The sequence below is a fragment of the Poeciliopsis prolifica genome, unplaced genomic scaffold, assembly GCF_027474105.1.
Source record: "Poeciliopsis prolifica strain line A6 unplaced genomic scaffold, Auburn_PproV2 SCAFFOLD008, whole genome shotgun sequence".
In the NCBI taxonomy this organism is placed as follows: Eukaryota; Metazoa; Chordata; class Actinopteri; order Cyprinodontiformes; family Poeciliidae; genus Poeciliopsis; species Poeciliopsis prolifica.
In genome coordinates, this window is record NW_026562383.1 from 3,420,235 (window position 1) to 3,444,105 (window position 23,871).

At 41.3% G+C, this 23,871-nt stretch overlaps 2 protein-coding genes across 2 annotated transcripts in view; one reads left to right on the top strand and one right to left on the bottom strand.

The window, feature by feature from the left end:
• Window positions 1-1,479, top strand: part of slc1a7a (solute carrier family 1 member 7a) — a 36,156-nt gene extending 34,677 nt beyond the window's left edge. Inside the window, exon 11 of the mRNA XM_055033297.1 lies at window positions 524-1,479. Within this exon, the coding sequence (XP_054889272.1) occupies window positions 524-787 (264 nt within the window). The 3' untranslated portion in view covers window positions 788-1,479. The remainder of the gene's footprint in view (window positions 1-523) is intronic.
• Window positions 1,480-3,039: 1,560 nt separating this feature from the next.
• On the bottom strand, window positions 3,040-23,535 carry scp2a (sterol carrier protein 2a). The gene is made up of 16 exons (XM_055033298.1): window positions 23,190-23,535; window positions 22,442-22,499; window positions 22,200-22,271; window positions 21,928-22,059; window positions 21,095-21,159; window positions 20,717-20,843; window positions 20,114-20,177; window positions 19,905-19,991; window positions 19,460-19,610; window positions 19,225-19,372; window positions 18,500-18,607; window positions 16,061-16,214; window positions 14,401-14,500; window positions 10,058-10,187; window positions 4,845-4,924; window positions 3,040-3,495 (listed from the first exon to the last, which is right to left on the bottom strand). Exons 1-16 carry the CDS (start codon window positions 23,241-23,243, stop codon window positions 3,400-3,402), a joined length of 1,626 nt encoding a protein of 541 aa, XP_054889273.1. The 5' UTR covers window positions 23,244-23,535; the 3' UTR covers window positions 3,040-3,399.
• Window positions 23,536-23,871: the final 336 nt, after the last annotated feature.

Here is a 23,871-nt window from a genome sequence, read left to right on the forward strand (position 1 = left end):
CCAGTTTTTTGTTTTTTTGGATGAATCATTTCAGTGCAGAAATTAGAAAAATGTTGCTTTTTCTGTCATTTGTTTACAGTCGCTGCAAGGCGACGTGGTTATGTTATGTTACTCCAATATTTAAAATCTGCGGCAAGAGGTTGTTTAAAGTGATTCCCGGATCGTTTCAGCACCGCCTGGGACCAGGGCCAAAATAAAACCTCATTGGCAGTGGTACAAAGTTTTCAGAAGGTTTGAGATTTTTAGGACGAGTTAAAATATTCATGGAGGTACTAGACTACCAGGGAAAAAAATGCAATTATAGTCAATGGTTTGTTTACCCGTACAGAGCAACCGCTGACGTGTAAGTGAATGAATTTATGGAAGTAAAAGCCAAGCTAAGGTCATGACCTTGGAGACACAACCTTATCGTGCTACAGAGTTACACTATGTGCCTGACAAATATATTTACGACATTGTAGACGATTTAAAGAGACGATTCAGTCGCTTTTTGTTTTGTTGTTTTTATTTATTTCTCCTTCAGGTACCCCTGATCTGTGAAACCAAACCCATGATAAGCATCCAGCAGATGATGACGTACCAGAACCAAAAGAACGGCTGCTACCAGCCGCCGCCCGGCAGCCGGCAGGACCACATGTCCCCGGACGTGGCCCGCCTGATCCAGCTGGAGGAGGGCATCCGGCCGGTGGAGAAGAAGAAGCATGGCCACGGCCCGCACCACAAGCGAGAGCACAGAGACAAGGACCACTGTTCTGTGGACATGAACGGACTGGAGACCAACGTCTGAGAGGACCGGGCCGGGCCAGACCGACCTGCTTTGGAGCTCCGGTTCCGACAGACAAAAGCAGAGGGGAAGGCTTCGCGTTCCCACCGAGACTGGAGCCAAGACTGGAACCAGAGGGAAAATTTTAAATTAACAGACTTCTTTTCTTCTTTTTTTTTTTCTTCCTTTTTTTACATAACCTGTATAATGACCCACATTATATTCTTGATGTTTATGTGTAAATATTTATCAGAGATGTCATATTTAGCAGCAGCAGCGACAGCGTGCTGCGAGACTCACAAACCGCAGATGAATAAAGCAACAACAACAAAGCAAAGCAGAGGAAAGTTGTCAGATAATAATGAAAAGCCTCTGGATCATTCTGTGGACTTCAACCCAAAAATACAAAAAAAAAGAGAAAAAAAAAAGCATCACTTCATAGATATTTTTATTTATTATGTATTTGGAATGTTTTAGCATAATAATAACCGGATTTTATATATTTCTTTTATTCTGTTGGCGGCCGCAATGGGAAATGTTTTCTCGTTAAAGACGATGTCATTAAACATGCAAGCAAAGAAAAAAATGTATTTCCCAATGATTTACCAGCAGGTGTGGCAGAGTGACGTATCTAACAAAGAAGCAAAAACAGAACTTTTGGCTCAAATTAAGAAGGCTTAATTAAGTTTAAATAGCATGCATATATGGGAATAGTTTTTTTTTTTAAGCCCACTCACTTGTTTAAACACAATGCATTTATTTTGAAGAAAGCGTTTCGCCGTCATAACGGCAAAGAGAAAAATATGAACGCAGGAAATCTTGTTTGAAGGCAGAGAAATGTGACGTGAGCCACCGGTGCAGGTCAACCCTCAGATTGGGTCGACGATGTCTGTGAGCATCGGCTGTTCAAATCTTCAGCTACATTTTTATTTTGGTCTTTGACTAGGACATCCTGCAACATGAAAATGCTTTGAGCAGCACCGCTGTCGGCGACTGTCGGTGCAGGCAGAGGCCAAAAGATAACCAGGTGGATTTTATTTAGGGGTATCAGAGTGGAGGGACTAACCTTCCCCACGTTTATCTGCCACTTCATGTCACTCAGTGACAAAGACTTGAAAAACAGTGGAAAACAATTTTAAAACCGACTTTTGGTGCCTTTCTAAACAAAATTGTTTCAATATTATTAAAATGTAAAGTATTCAGATTTTTGTAGAAAACTGATCTGTAAATTATTGTTTTTTTTTTTTTTTTACTCTTCAAACTTTTATAAATTTTCTAGTTAAAACCTTTTGAAAGTTAGAAAGTTGATTTTTAGGGGCAGAAATGACGATGGCCTCAATACACCGCCGTATTAAGGGTCAAAAAATGATGATCTGGTAAAAAAAAACAGCAGCAGCACCCATAGTGGAATAGGCAGCAATGACAAAAATAAACATTAGAAATATACATAAAGTGCAAACGATTTGACAACAAAGTATGATAGTCAACACAGCGGCAACTTTATATTTTTTTTAAAAAGAGTCACATTTTAAGACTTAAAACACCGGAACGGCTGAAAGGATTTGTAGTTTCTTGAAGTGGAGCGGAAAGCCTTCAGGTGAAGAGATAAAGAGGAAGCAGGGAAAACTCCGGCACCGTCAAACACGATACTAAAACTCGCAGCAACTTGAACGCCTCAGGATCCAGCAGAGGTCTTTGTTTGTCCTCTGCACCAAAGATTTGTCATTTACTTACATTTACTTTTCAGTCTAAATAGTGTTATAAATAACAAATGTATTTAGTAACAGACACTAGAGTTGTGTCAGTCATTTTGTCTCTGTGTGAATCAATTTCCTTCCATCTGAGGGTGGAAGTTGAGGTCAGGCGTTTGAAAATTGGACTCAAACAGGAGCTTCAACCAGAAAATGACCCCAAAAAGGAAAACACAAAAAACTGGTTTTGGAAGTGATAAAAGCGGGTCAACGTTGAGCTGCAACCCCCAGATGAAGCATGACTTTAAATGCATGGCCATGTTCTGCTGCTCAAATCAGCTTTGTTGTTTTGAAAAATACACAAAACTGCACTTTGTAACAAGGTCTTCTCAGAAAAGTTTAATTCAAATGATTAAAACCTGAAATTATTACATGATTAATGTCTGGAAGGAATATGTGCAGGCTTCAATCTGAGGCTTTCTGGATGAATTCAGATCTTTTATTATAAAGTTTTACTTAGCTCATACTTTTGACTTTGCTTTCTGTTCCAAAGAGCAAAAAATATCCATTAAAACTGCAAAGACATTCAGAGTTAAACGCTTTATTTTACAAACATTAGATCTTTTGCATCCACTTACTTAGAATGATTATGAAAAATTTAAAGTCAAGATCAACGTCTAGCTCCAGGATCGGTTCGGACACACTGTGCTTTTTAATCTGTGACGACATTTGATCATTTCTGCAGGACCAACAACACGAATAACAGCTCTGCTTGCTGATTAAAAGAAAGAAAGAAGGAAAAAAAAACATATAAAAGCAGCTTCACAGACCTCCTCCTGAGACAGAGCCGGGCGCATAATCAAAGCATTTCATTTAATATTCAATTAATTCAACATGAGCCTAGTTTTCTATGTTAGGGGCTGCACAAAGAGCTCGTCCGAGGCTTCACAACCGGGCTTTGACTGGCGTCACCTGGAGGTTCTGCAGCTTCATGGCCATGCCCATGTTCCCAGTGATCTTCAGCTTCCCTTTGAAGAACGCCTGATGCAGCCAGAGATAAGGGGACAAAAGACGAATAGTCTGTTTTAATATTTCTTACAAGCAATAGCCATGACATGTGGACCTTTTCACAGAAACGGCAGGTCGCTGATGACATCCGAAACAGAAAGGTTTTATTTTTAATCAAAATCCAAGCTTTCATCACTTTATTTTTTTATATTTTTTCATCATTTTTTTTTGCCTCTGGCTGCGTTTGTCACTGATCAGACTAAGGAGTTCATTTTTCTCCACCGTGTACTTGAGGGCACATGTTCCCCGCATACTGATTCTGGTTTATAAGACCTAAAAGTCTCAGAATTCTCTCTGCCTCATTGCAAGTCAACTAGGAAAAAAAAACAAAATAAAAAAATCCAACTCTGTCAAAATGGAAAACACATAAAACAATAAAAACGCAGCAAAAACCTGCGTACACAAGTTAGCACACCCTTAGAATAACATCTTGAACTAACTTTTAAATCAATTTTTGCATTTAATATTAAAACCCCAGAGGGTTTTAGGGCTGTAAATGAAGGACTAGTACCAGAGAGCTAGTCCCAGCACTAGGACTAGAAAGCTAGTTCCAGCTAGCTCAACAACTAGCAATAGCTTTCAAGGACTAGTCTTTTGTTTACAGTACTAAAACCCTCTAACTAGCTAGCTTTCTAGTCTAGCTAGACTAGCGAGCCAGAAGTAGCTAGTCTTGCTAGCTAGAAATAGGACTAGCTTTTCTAGTCACAAAACCTGCCTCATCAGAAAAGAAATAATTACCAGATTTGAAAGAAAATCTGTGGGACAGATTAGAGGAAATGTGGGCAAATATACCAAAAGTTGTTTCAAGACACTAGTTGAAGGGTGTGCAGACTTTTGCATCTAAGTTCTAACTATTTGTTTCCTTTTGTTCAACGTTTTCTTGCAACAAAGACAATTTTTGAAAAAAGTATTTGGTATATTCTTAGCGCCAGACTATCGCTGCATTGAATGAAGACTTTAGTGGTTCTTGCATTCACTAAATATATAAACTTAAATAATATTAATTGAACTGAAACGAGAAACATTTCAATTGGTTCAATGTGATGTATTTGGGCACGGACACACAATCCAAACGGGCTTTCAGCGAGCACTGTAACAGCAGGCCAGTGTCAAAGGTCACTTCATCTCAGTTCAATTCATTTCTGGAAACTGGGAGATTGCTTTTGAAATTTCCCCCTTTCTTATCACATCAACAATGAAACTGAGAGCAAGATGGCAAGCATAGTTGCCATGGAGCAGATGTGTGTCCCCAGACCATCTCACTGTGGAAATATATATACACACACACACACATATATTGGACCGGAAATAAGCAAACACACCGTTTGTGGGTTCAGCTTTCCTGTCATGAGATCCAGCAGATCCTTGTCTCCAATGGACAATGTGCAGTCTGCCGTTTTAGCTGAAAAAAAAAAAAATTCTCAGTAAAACTGATTTACTGCAGCAGTTTCAGCACAAACGCTTGAAGCTGAGTTCAAAAACCACTTGGCGTTTCATATCGGAGATGAAAAGCTCATCTCGGTCCCTTTTATCGCCGTACTCGGAACAGAAGGCTGCGATTAGCATTTTGATGAGTTTCGGAGCGGTGAAAAGTCGCCCTGGAAGGAATCACGCGTGTTCTAGTGGATTCTTTTAATTATTTTGGGAAGGCTGAGTCAGAGTTTGTGACTCATCCGGCACATTTCAGACCACAGTGATGTTTCAGGTCGCGTTTCTGCTGATTTTCAAGTCAAGCACCTGAAAAACCCTCCGCCTGGAAGCCAATAAATGTTACATGTTTCTAGAAAGCTGAATTCTGACTGATTTGAAAGTCTGGAACGTTTTCCGCAGTTGGATCCAAACACTTCAGTGCATTTCTCATCTGCACAAAGACAAAACGGAGCATAAATGCAAAACAGAAGGATAACAAAGACGCAGTTTTTATTTGAGTACATAAAACATAGGTTAAAACACATAAAAAATTTCCTATGGATCTGCTGCTTCTGACTCTTCAGTCAGAAATAGCCAATCACAGTCAGGAGGAGGGTCTTAGCGCTGTCGATCATGTTTGCGTGCATGCTGCTCACACCCTAACCCCTTTCTCTCTGCTGTGCTACAACAGAGCCTCTTATAAATGCTAAAGCTAGTTAGCATGGCCGCTGATGACAGTGGATAACGGTAAGTTGTTTCTCCACTGTTAGCACATTTAGCAACGTTAAGACCCGCCTCCTGGCTCTGATTGGTTGTTTCTGGTTGCATTTCTTTAGATGGCAATAATAACTCAAGGGATGGGGGTGGAGACGGTGGGGGGAGGAGGGTTTCCACAGATCATCTGACTCATATTACACTGTCATACTGAAAAACATATTTCTGTTGTGCACATTAAATCTGGTATTCTGCATCTCAGTACGGTTTGTTATAAAATTCCTGTTTTTTCCAAATAAAATATCATAATTTGTAGCATTTATTTTTACGATGATGCATGGTAATGTAAGCGATGTTGGCCCCCGGGGCACCGAGCGGGCCGGGACCTCCCCTGCGTGTGCGGAGCAAGAGCCGCCGACGCTCCGATAAATCGGCGGTGACTCACTCTCGAGCTGAAGCAGCGGAATCAGGAGGTGCAGAGTGTGTGATGTCCTGCCAAGTATCACATTTATTATTTCTTTTCCCAGTTCAACGACATGCAAATAAGGAGGAGGGACGGGAGAGGAGTTAGATGCGCCTCAAACACGAGAAACAAAAGTAATTAAAAGCAGATCCAAGTCCCTGACAGGTTTCTTCACGGCTCGTCCTGCATTGCCAGATTTTTGACCCGAATGTTGATGTTCACACATTGTCTTTAACTGATGGCCTTTTGCTATAATAAACTTCTTATTATATCAAAGGCCTCCGAGGGGGGCTTGTTTATCCCACACTGCACCGTGTTTTAAATGAAGAATTAACGATGCTCTCCGAAAGAAGCTGCACTTCGGCAGGAAGCCAAGTGATAAAGGAATGTTTTGTGCCGCCCGCCGTTGATCACATTGACTCTCCTGGCCTTTTGTCTCGTCCCTTTCGCTCGGGCTCGCAGGTGGGAGAGGCTGAAACCCGTCAGGAGGAATCGAAATGAGACCGGAGGCACGGCGGGGAGAGAGAGAGAGAGAGAGAGGAAAAGGATCTTGTCACTTTGAATTTGCCTCCTCTCTGCCTGTAATCGTTTCTGGTTGCAATTCAGAACTGAGAAGAAGTGGACATAAAACTTTGAGCTCTGCTTGCTCAGCACCCAGTAGTGGAAAGTGCTCAGTGTCCCCGGCGGAGGCGGGGCTTAGTCCCTTTTCATGTCAAGGGGGGATAATATCAAGAGGGATTTAGCATAATACATCCTGTTTGAGACCAGAACTGTGGCGGCCGCGTCACTGATGATGTCACCGCTGCAACCTGCAGAGAGCCAATAGCGAGAGCCAACAGGCCGTCAACGCGTTGCTAGGTGAGATATGGTGGAATCATGTATGAAAGATTTGTATTTTTTTTCCATGTAGAAGGATCAGCAGTGCTTGCCAAAAAATGATGTCTTTTACGGTCTATGTCCCTAAATACTGAGGCGCTAGCATGTCACAGAAGTCATGACATGATCAATGACTTGATGCAAAACTTTCTTATTCGATTTGACCAAAAAAAAAAACAAAACAAAAAAAAAACTGAACTTGATAACTTGGATCAACATGTAATCGGATTCAACTGACGTGTTTCTAAAGTACCTTTAGATGACAGTTGTTGTGAATTTGCGCTATAGAAAGAAAGTGAATTGGATTTTTTTTTTCTGGCCTGCTCCCAGACAATTGGCTAGCTTGTGGATAGGCTCCGGTAGCTGCGCTTCCACTTGCGCAAAATTGAATTACAAAAAATAAATTTGCTTCATGAAAACACGGCAATTTCTAAACATCTCACATTTGATCAAAGGTTTTTGGATGGGGTGGTTTTTCCCAAATTGTTTTGCAAAACTCCAATGGAAACGCACAGGATGTTACTACTGGCAGAAATGACAAAAGAAGACGACAGGAAGTAACAGGAGGTCGATTGTTTTCGGGGTTTATCTCTGACATTGTGCAGCTGGCTCCACCGGAAGTCTTACAGCTTCTCACAGTCTATTAGAAGTTCCGTGAAGGTCTTGGATCCTTAGCTTTTCTGACAAAAATAAATAAAAAATTAACGAATACAATTTCCCCAAATCTCCTGAATAAGACGCCATCGTCTCCTCTGATGGCTGATATGAATGCAGCTCATGTAACAGTTTACATCCGTCGCTGCCTCAATTTTCAATTTGTCGAACTGAACGCATGAACAGGCTTATTCACTTGTGATGTCAATTTAACTTCTTATTTAATGGAAATTGTGTTTTTTCGACAGCTGCAGAGTACAGACAAAGACTTGCGCACTGATTGCTGTTATGGAGACCTGGTGACCAATGGATGCCACTCTTAGCTGTAGTTTTCCCAGCAGTGAATTTGCCTTCCCTCCCTGCTCACTGAGTGAGGCCTCGGAAGAAATAGAGCATTTTTTACTGTTTTTTTTTTTTTTTTTATAGACGTGTCCAAACAAAGTCCATCATCTCAAGAGTTTTGAAACTCCTTTAAAAAGGTTGTCTTGCACCACATGAGCTTTTAGTAGCTTTCTGAACATTTCACTCCACTTTGAAGGACACTGCAGAGTTCAGAAATAACGGCCTGGATGTTGGAAGCATCACTGGGGAGTCCATCTAATGGAGCAGTTTTTTTTTGGTGGCCACTTAGGAAGCGGTGCGTCCAGGACGCAATTTGGCTTATACAACCAACATCCGGCTCTCGACGAATGGCTTCTTCAACAAGTGGATGGCAAGAGAGGTTTTAAGCAGAATCCATCCTTGAACTGCGGCCGAGTTCCTACCTTTTCTTGATGTTGTCATATTTCTTGTTTCATGCGCAACGGGGGAGAATCACTGTCCTTATAATCCGTCAACTGTGTTGTGTGTTGCAAGCACTAATTTATTTGTCTGCACTCTTTATGTTGTGCTGAACACAAGCCTCCGTGTTTTCAGCTGCTTCGCCGGAGAGTTTAGCCACGGGTTTCAGCCACACAGCGAAACCACAAAGAGCCGCCTTTAAAACATGTCCTGCAGCAGCTGTTATTGCTGTAATACAGAGAGATAGCAATGAAAACATGCAGTCAAGTCTCATAGAGGACATTTTTTAGTCTGAAGTGATTTCAGTCCAATTTTCTCCAGCTCAATTTGGAGTTCAATTTACCTCAACAAAACAGGCTATTTAGTTTTGAATTAGGTTTGAGGAAGCAAACCCAGCGAACTGATTTATATTTGAAATTTTGAACAGAGAAAAGAAATATCTGGCTGTAGTCTGTGTTGACCGAGGGATCATGGATCTACGGCTAGGGGTGTTTTTTTACTTCAGCCGAAGTTTTTAAGTGTTTCCTGGGGAACAAAGAAAAACAAAACACAAAGGGAAGAAAAGCAAAGGAAGGAGGAAAGCGAAAAGAAGACTGAAGGAGTAATTATTAATTCAAATAAGCTTATTCTATAATGAGCCATTCCGCTTAAAGGATCACATGTCTGTAAAAGCAATTTGCAGACATGTGATATGTTTGTCTCCATGAGGCAGAAACCTCAACCGCTGTTGGCGTCGGGCCATTTTCACACAATCTGGGACTTTTAACAGCTCTGTCAAAGAATCAGCTTTTGTTAAAGCGCTGGTTCCTTTACGATCAAAGTCAGTCACTGCTGAATGCCTATCTGTGGTTTCTTGAGAGTGAAATCGATGCCTCTCTCCCATCCCTTCCAATTTTCACAGTTTTCTCTTAATATTGCATTTTGTTGCTGCAGCAATTTGTTTCAACCCACCAAGAATACTCTTGACTTACTGTAACCAGCTCATTAGTAACCTTATTGGCCTGATTATGTGTTCCCTTTCTGTTCATTTAACAGCTGGCAACTTCAAAAAACAAAACAAAACAATCTTTTTCCAGTCAGCTAATATTCCATATCGAAGGGCTACCAAGCACAAACACTCTTGGGTGTGGAAGTTCTTACTGAGGAAGAAAAAAAGACTCAGAGTAAGCTATTTATAACAGCGGTGGGCACCGCAAACTAAAAAGTTAGCTATGCTAACCCTAATCAAAAACATTAATCAAACAAATTGCATTTGCCCTCAATAAACTATAATCCTCAAGTGCCAATTTAATTTTGACATCATAATGTACATGTCTTATAATGCTCTTAAATATTGTGTTTATGGTTATATCATTCTTTATTGACTGTGTTTCTGTCAGTTTCCGGTTAAAATAAAGATATTTGAGACCAAAGGAGAGGAAGCAGAACCGCTGCACGGCAGACTTCACTGATTTCAAAATTGCAGATATTCAGACGCTGCTTAATTCCTACCTTTCAACTAAAAACGACCATCAGAAAACACACCAGATTGGACGATACGAAGAAAATAAAGCCGTCCATCTTGCTGGCAAAACCGTCAATAAACCACAGCATTTTGTCCTCGACTGCAGACTTTCACAAATCCATTAAGACACATACCTGGATCGTTTGTGACAGAACCTCTGCCATTTTTCACGTCCACGATCCAGGTGGCCTCTCTCCCATCAGGGCCGTCCTTCACCTGGAAAGCAAACACTCCGCCGACATTCCTGACGAGTTTCTCTCCTTCCTGAAAGAAATCAACAGGCAATTTCAGAGTCTCTCGACCTTTGGCTGACAGGTGGACAATACCTAAAATCAGAGTCAGACTGGTGAAAATGCAACAATCAGAAACGCCAACATCTCTGAAGCGAGCCGCAGGTGACTCAAGCCTTATCGTTTGGTGGAAACATGATCTGTTTACATCCTTTTCATAGAGTGACAATCAGTCGTTACGAGAAGATTTGGTTTTGTTTTCTTTCACATCAGCAGCTTTCCGAGCTCCGTTCTCCGTATCTTCCCAGCTACTCTGCATTCCTGTTAGGGTCAACGTTATCGGCCCCTCGCAGGGCAAAAACCGCCCACATGTTCCAGCCCCTCCGGGGGAAAACTCTCGCTCAAAATCAAACAGAAGGAGATCTCCAGAAAGGCAACGGGGACGAACGGAGCACCAATCACGCTGGAGAGCGAATGAGAGAAACTTCCTGACAGCTGGGAGAGTGAGAGGTCACACAGCAGGACATTAAAGACTTCTCCCTCGACGCCGGGGACATTTCTCTCCACCGAAGCCTGGAAACTAGTTCATCCGAATTCACCACCGCAAAGCCTTGGAGAAGACACCTCCATATGTTTTAGTGCAACTTTACGCGCAAGATTGAGAAGAGGTAGAGCAGAATTGTAAGTTGCAAAGACAAAATATATATATTTGTACTACAAATATGAAAATTGTAGCAAGCATTTGTATTAAACCACGCTGTGCTGGAGGCAGGTGTGCTGCAGCTACAGCTGTGCACATCTAGAGCAGAACATTTGTCCTATGATCTGTTTGGAAAACAGCTCAAGCTCGGTCAGACTGGATTAACAGTTTTTGTTCATATTTGACTTTTAGTGAATTCGAAGGGCTTGAAATGGGAGGGAGGGGCCGAGCGAATGGACCCGGCTTAGAGTATGGGAGCCGAGAATAGATAGAAAAAACTAAAAGTTATGCCTTTATTTCTCACTGTCTTCAATGTAGAGCCTATAAAACCACAAAAGAAAAGCTATATTAACCCTGGTGCTTTAAATGTTGCATTCAAGTTATGATATTACGCAGATATTCATTTCTCTCTACCTGTTGGTTCTCCGTCACCCAGGACATGGCAAAGCTAAAAGAGGCTTAAGAATAAAGCCACTTAAGTTACAGTTTAGATAGCCCATAACTTGTATTGGGAGAAATGAGAAATTTTTAGTTTTAGTTTTGTTTGTTTGACAAATTAATTAATCTCCCATGGCAACCATACAGCTGTTTAAAACACCTGGTTGGACCTGGCCCCGCCTATAAGGTGCAGCTGCTTGTCTGTGAGGCACCTTCCTAGCTTCAGAACTGTAATTTGTTCAGCTCCTTCAGACTAGCCAGCAGCAATTAGCAAACACCTGCTAACAGTGGGCATCTGCTGAGAACATTATGCGAGCTCCTGCTCAGTGAAACGTTGGTAAAAACGTTGTTAAAAGGTCAATAGAGGAGCCATGTTGTGATGACTTCTTGAAGGCGGAGTTTCAGAAAAAGCAGGAGCTTCTTAAAGTGACGAAAGCCCAATTTCAAGGCATTAAATCACAAAGTCAAATTTCCTTTTCAGTCATATTTGATTTTTGTAACAACTGAAGGTAACAGTTACCTCATTGTGCTATAAAAGGGAGCTCTGTCGCTAGCATGTTACTGCCTCTCAACAGCTGCCTCCCTGACCTGTCTGCTGTGTTCCTCTGTCTTCATGATGCCGTTTGCTCACCAATGTTCTCTATGAAACCCCTGAGCTGTTGCCGGCAGATGCCTGAGATTAAATTGCACACCAATTAGGCGTCTTTGGGAGGCAGTTGGCTGCAGTGGTTTGCAATTAGCGGTATCAAAGACAAATGATTTTTAATTATGAAGCAAATTGAAAACCACGCCACACACACGGGGAGCGCTCACCTCCGTGATTACTGACGGCATGTTTCACGCTAACCCACAGACAGATGAAGGTCGGGCCTCATAAGCTTCATGGCCCCCCGGCTCCTTCCATCCATCATTCTCTACAGCCAATTTCCCCAAGTCAGGGTCAGAGAGGACTTCAGGCTCTTTTGTCAAAGGAGTGACAAAAGATACATGGAAGGATTAAATTGACAACTTAAAAAAAATAAAAAACTGAACACCATCGTGCACTGCTTTGGATGGTGGGGGGGTTTGGGCTTTGAAAAGGCGAAATGATAAAGTTCATGACCTTCAGATAGCCCACAACTTTCAATTAGGACTGGGTGATTATAATAAACACAGTCAATGTATTGCAATTCATGCGTCGTCAAAAATGACTAGAGTCTGGCTGTGCGGATACGAGTTTCCATAGCAACCACTGCCCAACTCCATCGAATTGTCTGGAAGCTCAGTTTTCCTACCGAATGCCAGAGTTTTCCTACCGAATGCCAGAGTTTTCCTACCGAATGCCAGAGTTTTCCTACCGAATGCCAGAGTTTTCCTACCGAATGCCAGAGTTTTCCTACTGAATGCCAGAGTTTTCCTACTGAATGCCAGAGTTTTCCTACCGAATGCCAGAGTTTTCCTACCGAATGCCAGAGTTTTCCTACCGAATGCCAGAGTTTTCCTACCGAATGCCAGAGTTTTCCTACCGAATGCCAGAGTTTTCCTACTGAATGCCAGAGTTTTCCTACCGACTGCCAGAGTTTTCCTACCGAATGCCAGAGTTTTCCTACCGAATGCCAGAGTTTTCCTACCGAATGCCAGAGTTTTCCTACCGAATGCCAGAGTTGATAGTTTTAGCTTTTTCATTGTGGCTTAGTTTTACTTTGCTGCGACTTTTTGTTTGCCTAACTCAGTTATGTTTAATCAGTTTGTAGAAGGTGCTAGCTAGTTCCAACTAGTGGAATATAGTTTAGTTTTACTTTAGGTTTTGTTGATTATTGGAAGAGTTTCAGGGGTTTTAGTTTCGTACGTTGGTTACAAGTATTGTACTGTGATTGTGTTTACAGTAATCGGGTAAAGAATTAAAAAGAAAAATGCATTCAGTTATTGTTGAGCAGCCAACTGAATCTGGTGATGTCTTCAAATTTTTGTTGTCACAATTTTGTGGACTAGCGTAGCCACCAGGAGGAGTAAGGAGTGACACAATTTCCCGACAGATGACAAACCCACGTTCACTTCTGAGTTTTCCATGTCCTGACGTCAAACAGACGCAACTCAACACCAAGTCGGCCTGACAGAGTCTCCGTCTCCATCAGAACCATTCGAGGTCTAACGGATGCCAGGGTTTGTCTGATAAACTAATAAAAGATGATCAACTTTAATATCTCTGCCTTCGTCAAACGGTGAGAAATTAGGTTAGAAGTAATTTGCTCAGACGGTTTTCATCCTGATCTCCGTTCTGCTGCTACTTTTAGCCGCATTTGTTTGAACCGTTTGCCGTATTAGTCATATTTTGCTTTCATACCCATTAACCAATGTTCCCTCTCCCATTAAAGTATTTATATTAAATCATGTTTAAAAGTACTGCTTTCTGTCACGAACCACACAGTGTGTGTTGCTAGGCTAACGTTCTGGTGGCTTTGTCTCTGAACTGCATGATACGTTGCCGCTCGGCTTGTCTCTGCGTTTTGTGTCGCCTGTTGATTCAGATGTTTTTATATCCCCATGCTGCCGTTTTCTAGTCTTTGTGAAAGTCGTAACATGATGCATAATGCAAACAATATGGATAAATGACAATGTTTCTATTCATCTTATTAAAAGATGAAGACGATTAATGGCTAGTTTTGTTCAGCCTCGCATCACTTTAATGTGTTTTTCTTTAAACTGAGAAGCCAGACTGCAGCTTTGCTTTGGTGGAGAATCACGTCTGCAGTTGGACGATGTGGAAAAAAACAGCTTCAAAATGTGTTGCTTTTGTTCAGATGTTGACAAAAGGAGGTACAAAGTATGCATCGATATTTGTACAGTTAATATATAGTTATGGAAAACATATTCTAAATACAACTGTATGTATTGAATACTGCGATATGTCTGGATATCAATTTTTAGGAGAGCTGGACTTTGAATCTTGAGTGAAGCTAAATGTAGCACAAGTTCTCACTTTCTCCATGTAATTATTCTGTTTTGGTAAAATAATAACCAAAATAAGCACTCGGCACAAGGGAGGGGAAACAGAAGTGAAGTTTGTGACAAAATAACTTAATTTCGATTTGATTTTCTATGTAGAAAAATGCACAAAACCAATAAAAACCTGCAGCAGACGGTTCTCGATCTCCTTGAAGACACGACAAGCTTCAAACCCTTCAAGATCCCCATCGCCGGAGCTGCTGGCTGCTGAACCGATGACATACCTGGGAGAATTAAAAATAAGTAAATAAAAACACAATAAATGCATTCCTGCTGAGTTTATGAGTACCAATTTAGTTCTGTCTAAGACAGAAGACACAAACCCAACTTTTTCTTTTAAAAACATGTGTCCTGGGTGATTCAGTGCAGCATGGCTAACGCAACAAGTCCTTCTTTAGTGGGATCGAATACACAGATCCAGTCCAAACACCCGCTAGCAGAAAACCTCTTAATTGCAGTCGCTGACTTAAGTGGAATTAGAGCGGAGGCGAAGCTCTTACTGCCCCACAGGAACGCGGGCTGAGCCGCACGGCACAATTAAAACTTTTTCCCCGTTCAGCTCGACCATTTACGACCACTTTTTCATTTTCTACCACAACATGCAAATACGTAGGTTACAACTGCAGGAGACACACAGGATGATGATACATTGCTAAGGTTTTTTTTCTTTAACAAAACAGCAAAGTAAACATACAGAACATTTTGGACTAAATGTAGGAGGGAATGAGTGAAGAAAACGTTGTAATTAAAGACAGAGAAACACAACTTGGATCTTTCGGGGTGAAGGATTGAATCGCAGCCTCATGGAGCTAAAGGAAAGATTAAAAAATGTTAGGTGTGAACTCTCAGCCGTTTCTGTTGGTAGACGCTGCAGAATCGCAGAAAACTCACAATACAGATGCTGATTATATGTAAATGAGGGTTTAACTGTTGAATCCACGAAGACCCAATGCCTTGCAGCAGCATTACCAACTGTTTTTTTTTTTATTTTATTTTATTCTTTTATTTGGAAAGGTAAGCTGCAATTTTTTTGCACATTCCAGTCCACAGGAACTACTGATTTCACACAATTTGTCCATTTAGACCAGATCTTGAGGAATGATTCCCTTCGACCTCGAACAGAAAAAGGTCATTTCTCCAGAATGTAAATGTCCTGTAATATCGATCCAGTCCTCCACTGTTGGTGCTTCAGGCATTTTATAGTGATTGTCTTTTTGCTTGCTGCCAGAAACATTAGCTATCCAGCTAACACACCCAGCTAGCCAGAGTATATTGTGATGACAAAATTTAAGACTTGCGATAAACATATTTAAGGCCAATATTATTTTCATTTTTTAATTAATGTAACACATTTTAAGGCCTTATTTTTAAATACATGAATTGAAAACTTAAGGATGCGCAGACACACTGAATTACTGATGGGCTTTTATTTTATTTTCCGTTTTTCATTTTATCTATGTCATACGTGGGTCCAATTTAAATTACTTCTACTCTCAAACTCGTGTGAAATTTTTATATCATTAGTGGTTTTACTGCTATTTACTAATATTTAACACTTTGGATGGGAGTAGTTTCCCCACATATAACCAATTTCACCTTGGTGACCAATAAAGTACTTTCTGATTTCCTCTTCCCAATTAAGCGCTACGTTGTGTTTGTCTATCATATTAAAACACATCAAACGTCACATAGTCGGTATCTGAAAAGACGCAGAAGGAGTTAGATGGATACAATACTGTCGCAGTGCGCTGGAATAATGTCACAAAGTGGTTCTGACGGGTCACCTGGACTCCTGTGGGAACCCCATCTTGTAGATTGTGACGACCACGGCTCCCCCCAGGCCAATGTTGTGCTGCAGGGCCACGTTGGCTCCGGGGACCTGCCTCCTGCCAGCCTGTCCTCGCAGCTGCCAGCACAGCTCGGCACACTGAGCCAGCCCTAGGAGGAACACCAAAAAGAACCTGTGAGCAGACCTTACAGGCGGAAAAATGATGCGGCGAAGGAAACGGAGCCGCGTCTGCTTGGCTTCCTTTTATGAACTTGCATGTTTAAATACAGAAAAAAAGATTTGTCTTTTGAAAGGCAGGAAACGACTCTGAAGAGACATAAAACTGTACTGTATGAAGGTGACTTGAAGGTGCAAAGCCTCGAATCTGTCTATGTTGGATTTCACCCTGCTAATACCATCTCACTTCTGGTAAACTTTGTGAAAGCAGAAATCTGACAACGGAAATACAGAGACATGTTCGGTTGTTGAAGTGGTGGTATTGTGTATTTTCCGGGCATCTTATAGCACAATCATCAAGTAACTATGTTGCCTTTTTTGCATTTCTTTTAAACATTGACAACTGACCATTTTGATTCAAGTGCCCAATTATAATTACGGCTTTGCAGCTAATAAAAAAAACTGTAATAAAGTTGGTAAATATAGAAGCAAACTCGATGTAAACAGACAGCATGTTGCCACTGGGGATTACTCAAAAGGAAGAGCAATTACAGCATTTAGTTGTTCAATTAAAGAAATCTGGACATACGACTGGAGAAACTAAAGCTATCGGACTGAGAGAGGCGCCATGGAGACTGCTAATCTGACAACTCTCTCCATGATCTCACCGGCGGCTGCTCCTCTGCTGCCCTGAAATTACAGCTAAGCATTTCATACCACATTAATTGGCCTTCATATGCGTTTTGCCATTAAACAGCCCTGACTTAATATTCTGCAAGGGAATTGATTAGCCCCAATGCTAATTAGGCGATCTACAGATAGCTCCTCTGGGAAGACGTAAAGAGTCGGCGGACAAATAGTTCATGCTAGGTATTAAATAACCAGCAAAACATTACAACCACTCACTTCACGTTGTGGAAAAACTGCATCTTACCAGCTGCTTTTAGTCTGGTTTCTAGTGTAAATATCTTAGTGCCCTTGAAATAAGACAAAACTTACTTACAAGTAACATTTCAGCAAGAAATAGGAACTTGTTTTAAATGAATGATTCCTTAATATTGATGAAAGTTGCAGTTCCACTGGCAGATTATTGTCTTTTTTTCATCAATACAAAAGATTGTTGACTTAAAACAAACTGCTGCTTTTTCTGCTGAAAAGTTCATTTTAAGTTAGTTTTGTCTTATTTTAGGTGTACAGAGATATTTGCACTAAAAACTACATTAAAAATACATGAGATATTGTGGGGTTTTTTCAATGTTGGATATTTAACCCTATTTATTACTTTTACAAATCAACCATGATTAAGGTAATTTGGCTATTTTGACCATAAAAACAAGAAATCCTTTCGTAATAAATGAAATAAAAACTGACTTCTACTAAATAATGACAAATAATATTCACTCCCTTTCAAGTGACTGACCTAATTCAACAGAGGTCCTGTCCATCGGAGCCAGCAGTCTCAGTGAGTGGAGGACAGCTTGTTGCAGCCACTGTCTCTAGTGACTGCAGCATGAAGACACCTGGTTCTATAAACTCCTCTCACTGGTTACTGTATTGCTATTGTGATGTAACAATTATTATAGTTAGAATGATATTATCGGTAACTTTGTTTGTTGTTGAGTAGATAATTAGCTGCCCAAAACTCTCCTGTGAGACTTCTGATTCGATCACACAATGGAAATATTGTTACTGCCTAGTTTGCTTTGTTTTTGGTTAAAAAACAAAACAAAAAATTTTCTTTTATGACAATGTTCAATTTCTGGACGTCATGAGAATAATCTGAAAGAGGATCTGTGAGCAAGTGAGCTAACAGCTCAGAGCGATCAAAGGGGGGACGCACCGACGCCTCGATCTGGGATTGAAGAAGGACAGGCAGTGAGAAAACAAATTAGATATAAAAGTTGAGGGCAGACAGACAGAGACGGGTTCCTCTCCACGACCCGCTCCAGTGGATTGGAGCGTTTCACGGCCAGCCTGATGCTGCAGAAGCAGGCTGAACCAGTGGCCCAGTCTGCTTATTGTCAGTGATTTACATTACAGAAGAGAAGAGGCGGGCCGGGGTCTCTCCTGGAGGCTAAGCAGTACTTTCACCCACTTCCAGTCTGACTTCCCAACAATGGGAGACAGTTGCCCTCTAGTGGCCAGAGTGGATACTTTTCAGAGCGTCAAAATGTGCATTTCCAGAAAAGAAAATGATGAAACTAACAAAAAGAAGTTACATTTCTGAAACCAACAAGCAAAGTCAAAGGGAGGCTCAACAACGATGCTGTCTGCGTACCTGTTGCACCGAGAGGATGTCCTTTAGAGATGAGACCGCCGCTGGGGTTGATTACAAACTTCCCTCCATACGTGTTGTCCCCTCTGTCAACCAGTTCTCCTGCTTTACCTGGAAAAAAACACAAACGGGACAACGGCCGGTGATGCACTCCCCCAATCGGATCTTTATGAAAGAAAGCCGTTTTAAAGCTCGGAGCAAACTATGTCTTGGTCAGCAAACATGGGGGATAAAATGAAAGCAAACTGAACTGGTTGGCTTACTGTGTGTGTGCTGGAAAACTGAATACCAACCTGAACAGTAAAGCATAGAGGTGGAAGCATCATGCAGTGGGGTGTTTTTTTGTCAGCAGGGATGTGAAACAGAATAGATATTTGGTAACGATTGCTGTCCTCACATTTAGAAGCGTTTTTGCTTTTTATTCAAGTGATAAATTGATATTCGCATAAAAACACCAGTGGTATTGTTTTAGACCTTTTTTTCTTATTAAGTTAGAACCTGTACATCTCAACATCCCACAGAAAGAAACATTTTCTTTCTGCAGTTTTATGCTTTTCTTTATTATCAAAAGGTAAAAACAAAAATGGAAGGGGATTCTTTAAAGATCACAGAAAGAAGTTTAAGTTGTCCATATTTGCGCACTTACACTAACTATAAATTACATTAAACATTATGAAAAGTTCAAAATGACTTTATTTTGAAAAACTAACACCGGATACTTCCTTTACCTTCTTCACACAAGCCCAGAGCCTCGTATGTGATGAGCTCGTTGGCGGAGAAGCAGTCGTGCAGCTCAACCACGTCGACGTCGCCCGGCTTCAGACCCGCGGCCTCGAAGCACTTCTTAGCCGCCAGCCGAGACATGTCGTACCCCACCTGTACGGCACGGGGGGAAAAAAACACTCGCGGCTCTCAAAACCGTCCGTTAATAGTCAGAACGGGTTTCGTTTTGCGCAAGCGTACCATCTTAATGCAGCTGTTTTCGCTGAATGTGGAGGGAAAGTCTGTCACCATCTCCTGAGCCACGATCTCCACCGCCTGGTTTTCAAGGCGGTGCTTCCTAACGAAGGCTTCGCTGGCCAAAACCGCAGCTCCCGCGCCATCTGAAGTTGGGCTGTAAGGAGAAAACAATACTCTGCTTAATCTTTACTTCAAAAGCTAACAGTTCCTACTAATACAATTTGTGATGAAGTTAATTTGGGGAGGGATAATGCACATTAATATTTCTGTAAATGCACCAGAAGTAGCCAAAAGAGTATTTTTCTGTCTGTTGTCCCTGAACAAATAAGGGTTATAGAAAACCAGTTTAAAATGACAACTACACTAATTTACAATCCAGCATAACAGTGAATACAAAAAAAAGAAACTACAACATAATTATTAGAAAAGGTGTGAATGACGTTCCTACCAGCACTGCAGCAGAGTTAGAAAGTCAAACACCTTCCTGGAGTTCATCACCTGCTCCAAGCTATACTCATCCTGGAACTGGGAATACCTGCAGATGATATAAGATAAAAAAAAAAAAAAAAAAAACATACACAGTTCACCTCATGTTTGTTTTACACAAAAGTAAAACCCTTTTAAAGGACACAAACTGCTACTTCCCCTCCATCTTACGGGTTATTTGTGGAATGCTTGTGGTTTTTCCAGGCAATCTTGGCAAAGTGTTCTGGTTTTGTACCTTAAAAAGTGAAAAAATCTAATTTTAAAAAAGAAATAAAAAGTTTTGCCATGTCAGCATTTATATACAGTAAGTAACCACCACATATGACAATAATATGATAATAAAAAAGTTAAAAAATCACTTGAATGTAATATTACATGTAGAGATAATAGACAATAGTCAGCAAACTTTCACTAATCAGTGGAACTAATCTTTAGCTTAGCACTTCAGCTAACTGAAGCACCCTTAGCTCTCCTAAGTTATCATTTATCAAATCTAAAGTGCAGATTTATTGTATTACTAATACAGAACAAATTACATTCCATCATTACTTATTAACCACACGAGAACAACTAAGGAGCTGCCATGTTGATTTATGGTCACCAGTGTGACCAACTCTCTGCCAGCAGGTGTCGCTCTGGAGCACACCGTTGTGCTTTAACACTAAAGCACAAAATGATCTCCGCAACGACCTTACAGAAGCAATTATTGCTCCTTGTATCTATTATGTTTTATTCTGTACATAAATTTGAGCTGAGAGCATTTTTAAAAAGTACCGTATTTCTCCATGTGCTCCCTGCCGGCGTTGCCAAACATCTGCGGCGCTCCCGGTGCCGCCTCCATCCCGTAGCGGTTAATCATCACCTCCATGTGCTTGTCCATTGGATTGGTCCGATCCATGTACTAAAAACAAGAAAAAAAGAGAAAGACATAAAATCAGTTTGCAGCTACGCAGTACAGATAACGTACAAACAAACAAACAAAAAAAAAAGATGAGAATGATCGAGTTTTGAGCATTTTAGAATTTTAAAGAGTCCTCAGTTCTGTTGCTGTTATTTCACATCACCAGAGGCAGAGGAATGGGATGAACAAAACAATGAAGGAAGAAAGGAGAGACACAGTCATCAGAAAAGATGAGACTGTAAGAATCGTACCTTTGTGGTCAAGGAGCCTCTCTCCATCTTCTCAAAACCAAGAGCAAGCACGCAGTCGGCAAGACCTGCAAGACATTAACAAGACGTGGGTTCAATTACAGCAGGGGGTTGGAGTCTGCAGCAAAGGTTGTTGTTATTTTATGGTTTTTTTTTTTCTAAACTGACATTAGTAGACTCAAGTGATCAGGCATAAATTCTGTTTATCCAAAAGGTACGAAGTCTTGTCTGGCATTTTTGGAAAAAGACAAAAGGGCTGTTCTCACATTTGACAGTCCGGTGGACTTGTTTCTACTGGGGATAGAAACATTTGTTACAGTTTCAGTTGGTGAGCTTCACTTTCACGCTGCACCGTTATCAAATGATCCAAATCCACGGAAAACTTGTTCCCGCCCCTCTCCTGTGGTGGCGCTGCGCCAAGAACCACCACAGGAAACGACAAGAGAACCTCAGAAGAAGATACCGGGAGCCACTTTCGTCGTCACAAAATGTGAACAAAAATGAAGTGATCTAATACGTTCATGGTTGGAGGATTTCTCTTGTTGTTTTTAAAAGACCATGAACCATTTCTCCCTCAAGTTTGTTTTGGTTACCCAGAATGCTCTGCACCGTAGTCCGCGGTCTCCAGTCCACTTGCGTACACATGTGTACCCAAACCGTGCCAGATTTCACTTCCACCAGGTTTTTAGGTGGACCGGAGTTCACTTTTTTTGGTTTGACTGTGCGTTGACAAATCCCCCCAAAATGAACTGGACTTTCTAGAGTTGGACCAAAGCGGACTGAACAGGGCTGGTGTGAACGTACCCCAAAGTCTGGCGCTTTTTTCCGGGACTCACCTCCCTGGATCAGCTGACGAGCCATGAAGAGAGCGGTGGAGCCGGTGGAGCAGTTGTTGTTCACGTTGATGATGGGGATTCCTGTCAGGCCCAAGCTGTGGTAAATCGCTCTCTGGCCACATGTGGAATCACCTTCAGCAATAAAACAGACGTTAGCAATCAGGTCTACTGAAATCTAAAATACGGGAATTTTTTCATATAAACCAATATATTATATATATATATATATATATATATATATATATATATATATATTTCACTGAGTGTCTCACCGTAAACATATCCCACACAGGCCTGTTCAATGGCCGAATACGGGATCTTCGCGTCTTTTAGAGCTTTTTCACCTTCAACACAGATAAACACGGATCATGCCTGGTTTGCATGTCACATGACAAACAAAAACCGACAAAGTCAAGGTTCTGGAGTGGCCAGTCCCTAGAAAAAAAGTCATCATTTATGGCTGCACGTGTCGTCTAAATGAAGTCGAGCTCCGTCTTGTTGCACCAATGATCACCTGCTTCTTTAGCCATGTCAGGGTAGTCGTAGTCCCCTCTGGCTCCAGGCTTGTCAAACTGCAGAAAAACACAGACGACCCAAAAAATCAAATCAAATCAAATTTTATTTGTATAGCACATTTCAGCAGCAAGTTTACAAATTTATGTAGTAAATACAAAGTGCTTAACTTTGTATTTACTACATATTTAATACATACTTCTACATATTTTGTTCTGTATTCAGGCCAAAAACAAAGAAAGTAAAGACAAAAAGTACCATCAGCAAAATTCAAAGCATTTTGTTTCCACTATGAATATGTTAACAGATCTAGTTTTTATTCTTGGAAAGTCTAACTTGCAACCAGAGCATTGCAGTTGTGCAGAGCTGGTTGCAAAAAGGGGGGCTAACCTCCCCTCTCAGAGAGATGACCTCTGACCCACTTTGACAACTCTCTGGACTTTAAACTATGACCCAACAGAAAGCACAGCTCCATCAGTCCTCTGTCATATTGAAGCCTGAATTCAGCTTCCAGAGTTGGGCAGTGACCATTTATGAAGCTGATATTAACAAGAATTGTGTTTCATTCGGGGTGATGGTGTTTGTAAATGTCTCCCATCAACAGACGAGTTTGACAACAGCAGGGAAACTTTCAGCAGCAGGTCCTGGCCTGGAATTAGCCTCCGATGCTAACGTTCAAACTTCTCAGCGCCTGGTCGGAAGTACCACGCTGCGAGTCCAAGCAGGCGAGTGAAGAACAAAAATACTACCTTCGTCATGCCCACGCCGATAACAAACACCCTGTTCGTTTTTCCAGGCGCCATGGTTGCTCCTTTCTCCACTTGCCCTGATTTCAGAGAGGAAAAACAGCGGCTGTGACAGCACCGGGAGGACCAACCTACAACATAGATCGTCTATTACATGCGAGATGTGTCACTTAGCTGAAAAAAACAGTTGAACGACTGAATTGGGTAACAAATTTAGATTTAACTATTCTTAAAGTGGACATATCACACTCTCAAATTATTCCTTCATAATATGAAGCACAACTGCAACGTTCTGGTTCCTCGTTATTGTGACTCCACAAACACTCCTCGTTTACCCCCCCTGATCTGAGGAGCGTTTTAGAGAAACTCTGTTCGCTGCGGTTTCTTTAAAAGTCAATGAGACGTTTCACGCCCCGCCCCATCCAGGTCGCAGAGAGTTCCACTCCGCCCCGTTCGGCCATTTTTGTAGTTTGATAGCAGCTCCGCGATTACCTACCGGCCCGAGAAACTTTTCATGTCAAAGTTTAGTAAAGATGTCACAACGGAAGACTTTCCATCCAACCTTACATGGTGGCGCTAGAGTCTAATCCAGAGCAGGAGAGCATTCATTACCGCGCATTCAAATTCATTTTACTAATGCCACATTTAATAAATTGTAATGTGCTCATAATTTTATTTACTGGTC

What these genes read in the sequence shown, in the direction of transcription:
- scp2a (XM_055033298.1), bottom strand. Translation starts at nt 23,243, where the DNA reads ATGGCGCCTGGAAAAACGAACAGGGTGTTTGTTATCGGCGTGGGCATG. An exon ending in TCGTCAGCTGATCCAGGGAG is followed by an intron (nt 21,160 to 21,927) that starts GTGAGTCCCGGA and finishes AATGTCTTGCAG; the next exon opens with GTCTTGCCGACTGCGTGCTT. An exon ending in GGGTTCCCACAGGAGTCCAG is followed by an intron (nt 14,501 to 16,060) that starts GTGACCCGTCAG and finishes TAATTCTCCCAG; the next exon opens with GTATGTCATCGGTTCAGCAG.